Source organism: Carya illinoinensis, chromosome 15 (genome assembly GCF_018687715.1).
Source record: "Carya illinoinensis cultivar Pawnee chromosome 15, C.illinoinensisPawnee_v1, whole genome shotgun sequence".
NCBI classification, from domain to species: domain Eukaryota; kingdom Viridiplantae; phylum Streptophyta; class Magnoliopsida; order Fagales; family Juglandaceae; genus Carya; species Carya illinoinensis.
The window spans coordinates 20,589,661-20,594,062 of NC_056766.1; the positions used below are offsets into that span (position 1 = coordinate 20,589,661).

The 4,402-nt window shown below is 38.5% G+C and overlaps 1 protein-coding gene across 1 annotated transcript; it reads right to left on the reverse strand.

The window, feature by feature from the left end:
• Nucleotides 1–2,187: 2,187 nt before the first annotated feature.
• Nucleotides 2,188–2,968, reverse strand: LOC122297627 (17.3 kDa class II heat shock protein-like). Its single transcript, XM_043107738.1, has one exon. It carries the CDS (start codon nt 2,762–2,764, stop codon nt 2,291–2,293), a length of 474 nt encoding a protein of 157 aa, XP_042963672.1. The 5' UTR covers nt 2,765–2,968; the 3' UTR covers nt 2,188–2,290.
• Nucleotides 2,969–4,402: the final 1,434 nt, after the last annotated feature.

Sequence of the window (4,402 nt, forward strand, 5' to 3'; positions counted from 1 at the left end):
GTAAACCCATTGACACCCCTGTGACAAAAAGCGAGAACTTATTTAAAGAGTTATATCTTAAGACTCAAATAGAAAAGGAAAAGATTGCCCGTATCCCTTATGCTAATGCTGTGGGTAGTCTGATGTACGCAATGATGTGTAATCGGCTTGACATATGCTGTGCAGTTGGCTTAGTGAGTAGATTCCAATCTAACCTCGGACTGTCTCACTGGAAAGCAGTCAAGAGGATTATGCGATATCTCAAGGGAACTGCAGACTATGTGCTGTGCTATCAAGGTTCAGATTTGCAGCTAAAAAGTTACAGCGATGCCGACTGGGGCAGTGACCTAGATGAGCGTAAATCAACCACTGGGTATGCCTTTCTGCTCAACAATGGCGCCATTACATGGAGCAGCAAGAAACAACCCTGTATAATTTTATCCACCATGGAGGCAGAATACATAACTTGTTCTGCAGCAGTTCAAGAAGCTGTTTGGTTACGGAGATTCCTCAAACATTTAGACATCGGCACGGATTCTTCAGATTCGATGACAATATTCTGTGATAGCACGGCTGCTCTCGCATATGCTAAGGACTCTAAGTACCATGGAAGAACCAAACATATAGATATCAGATATCACTACATAAGAGACATGGTAGCACAAAAGGAAGTGATTCTGAAACACCTCTCTACAAGTCGCATGGTTGCTGATCCCTTAACGAAGCCCATAGCAAGATATGTCTTTAAGGCTCATGTTAGGAATCTAGGACTGCGTAGATTGTAAATGTATTTTGTGTTTCAAATGACATTGAGATGTAACCTTTCCTTTGAGATATTAATACAATATGATTCAGTTATTGTCTTTATTGTATTGTCTTTCTAATTCACACACAAGATATGTCAACAGGCTTAGATCGGCTCACTCACACGAGCGATCGCCTCTAGCGCTTGAGAAGCGAGTAGAGATGAGACATTGTGTTCTTACATACTTGTCCAAATGGATAAGTTAGTTGACGCAAAGATATGTCGATTTTAGTGGGAGCTAAGATCAGGTCCAATGAGAGGACTATGCATAGGTTACCCCACAACCTATGTAGCCTGTAGTTAGCCAGATGTGAGATCCTTTTTGACGCCTTGGAGGCGAGCAAATAGAGAAACTCAGGTTAGACGTTTAAGGAGCGGCTAGACTAAGATCTGTACGGTGTTGATACAGACATATCCTCTTTGAGAAAGAGAAATCCACCGTAGCATGTGTTTCATACTACATGTGCTTATTCGATTAAATGAGTAAGTGAGTAAATTGTTCCCCTCTTTCTCATTGTGTGAGTCTATTTTTTAAGTGTCATTTACTTTTGACTATGTCACAAGATGGAGGTTATAATGTCTGCTACTTTGGCATGTTGTCTATGGCCATGATTAATATGGTCTAAAGAGGCATTGTTGGGAAAGCGGCTTGACCAAAATTGAATGATATGAGTGCAAAACGAAGATTCTTCGATATCGCATCTTCGATAGTGTTTGCTGACGTCAAACTATGACGCTACATACTGGTAGCAACTAAGGTTGTAAACATATTGAAATGATTTAGAGATAGTCAAACATTATTCTGAGTTTTTCTGAAACTCAAGAAGATTTCGAAATGTTTGAAACTGATGCGATCGAATGAGTTTAGGATATAACCAGACACTTTAGGGATGTTACTATGCTAGTCTTCTCTGGAAGAGATTTAGTGTATGTACTTCCACCTTTCTATGAATATACTTAATAGTCGCACGGTTTACTTACTTGTATGAATAAGATTGAGAACATTAGAGAGATGCTGACCTGAGGTCATGCCCACTGTGTGCGAGTAAGAGATATTAATTGGAGGGTCACTCACGTGGAGCAAACCACTCCTCTATTCTACCTAACGCATGCCATGCGTTAGATACATTACATGCATAGGCTAACCTTTAAGGCCAACCGTCTAGGAGGCTATATATAGCCCCCTTTTGGTTCAAAAATATATGATAAGAACTCAGAAAAATCTCTCTCTTGTTTTTTCTTACGATAGTATTTAAGTTATGGATTATTAAAGCGTTACTCTAGTAGTACGCTTTATTATTAAGTAAAAAAATTTATCGATCTAAAAAAACTTGTGAAAAAATTTTATAAACTGAATTTGAGATAGTTTTTACTGTGTAATTCTTACACAAACAAAATCCACTTGCAAGCAATGACAGAACGCACGAAAGACAAAACACTCGATTATTTCCGTAATCCAACAAAAAGGGCAAACCCCATCGTGTCACCCATTACCAACCAGTGCGCTTATGCAATCTTAACCTCGATTTTCTTGGGCTTTTTGGGTTCTGGAGGCGGAAGCTTCTCCACAGTCACAGTCAGTACACCGTCCTGACAAACCGCAGAGATAGCATCTGTGTTGGCATTCTCAGGCAGCACAAACTTCCTCATGAACTTGCCCACCCTCCTCTCCATCCTCACATACTTGGCTCCCTCCTTTTCCTCCTCCCGTTTCCTCTCGCCGCTTATCACGAGCACATTGTCTTCCTCTACCTGGACCTTGATATCCCCAGACTTGACCCCCGGCATGTCGATTATGAAGACGTAGGAGCTTGGGTACTCCTTGACATCGGCGGGAGTGGCAGCCATGGCCTTGGCGTCGCGAATGTAGATGCGTGTAGGAGCGTTGAAGGACGAGTTTTCGGTGTCATTGGCCGTGTCCATCATCTGCTGCAGGGTAGAGAACAGTGGAGAACCCACACCCATGATTCTGAGATCCATTTCTCTCTTCAAAGTTGGCCGGTTTCGTGACTGACACGCGAAATGCTAGAAGAGTTTTTGGGTAACTTCTGAAATGGAATTGGTCGAATTTCTCTGGGACAGAGAGGTCAGCTGCTCCCGGTGATTTATAGGTGCATCCGCGGGGAAAAACAGTGTTGGGGCGATGGAGAAAAGGGGAAAGTTCCAGAGGGACATGGAGGACAGATTGAAGGCTCCAGGAGCTTCCGTCGTATGAAGTCCACCTGGGATTCCAGAATGACGTGGAAAGTTTTATTTTTGAGTATATTTAAAAGAAGTAAAATGTTAAATATAGTTAATAAAAAAATGAATGTTACGTATCATTTCATATCACATATTTTATATATTAAAATATTTTTTTTTTATTTTATTTTTTTTTTATTAAATTAATTGAATTATTTTATTTATCATCCACACATTATATATTTATTATAAAAAAATGAAAAAAAAATTAAAATAAGTATGGTGTGTAAAGTGTGAGGATGACAAGAAAAATTTTTCTAAAAAAAATTTATAAAAATATATATATATTTATATATAAATATGATGAAAATTATAAAATTATTATATTTAAAAAATGTAACAAAATGAATAGTGTAAGTAAAAGTTTAAATATATGTAACATTAGTTTTTGAAAAAAATTGCATGATAAAGTTATAATTTTTTTATGATTATTATAAACTTTTGTTTTAAAAAAAGACATATAAAATTGAAATAAATTTTAATAACTTGGCAAAATTGTATTGATTAATTAAAAACTAATTGTAAAAAAATAAATTAATCGAAAAATAATTGATTTATAGCTTTTTTATAATTCTATGAAAAAATAAATGATAGTTGTGCAAACTTAAAATTTACCTTCTGTCAATTATTTGATGCTATATTAAATGTTTTTTGAAATGATAATTGTTAAAGAGAAAGTCTACGGAGCAGCCACTATTTAGCTAAAGCCGGAACACACCTTACGTGGCCTAAGTGATTTTCCTTTTTTCTCCCTGCTGCACGTTTCCGGTCCCTCCCATCTGTTTTCACTTCATTTGAAATTTTCACTCATCCTCTCTCCACCCCCCATCCTCTCGCCCCCTACCCACGTCGCCCATCCTAAAAGTAAACCGGTGGTGCTCCCTAGATTAAATCTAATTCATCAGACTTTAATTCTTTTCAAAATCCCTTCGAACCTCCTCCCCTTCGTCTTCCTCAATCTAAGCCCTCGAAGCCAAGCCCTCTCCACCACGACCTCAGCTCTCGGTTCCTAAGTCCACCAAAGCGAAGCCCTCAGTCCACTCAATGCGAAGCCGCCCACAATCCACCGATGCGAAGCCCTCAAATCTACAGGAGGTAAATAATCTATGATTTTAGGGTTTTGGCATACATTTTTTTCCTGGTTTACTCCATTTTTTTTTCTCTCTATATTTGCTAGAAACTAATGGTACCCTCCTGTAGATGTTGCCTCCCATGGCTTTGCGCAACCCTCTCTCTCGACAACTCTAAACCCTTTCTACCAGTTTCTTGCCTGTACATGCTTAAAGACTAAGCGCACCCTGTTGGGAATTATAAGGTATCGAGAGCTTAACATTTGCATTTTCTTTTTCAAATCAGAGTGGTCTTTTTTCATGAGCT

Coding starts and splice junctions, on each gene's coding strand:
- LOC122297627 (XM_043107738.1), bottom strand. CDS start 2,764: ATGGATCTCAGAATCATGGGTGTGGGTTCTCCACTGTTCTCTACCCTG.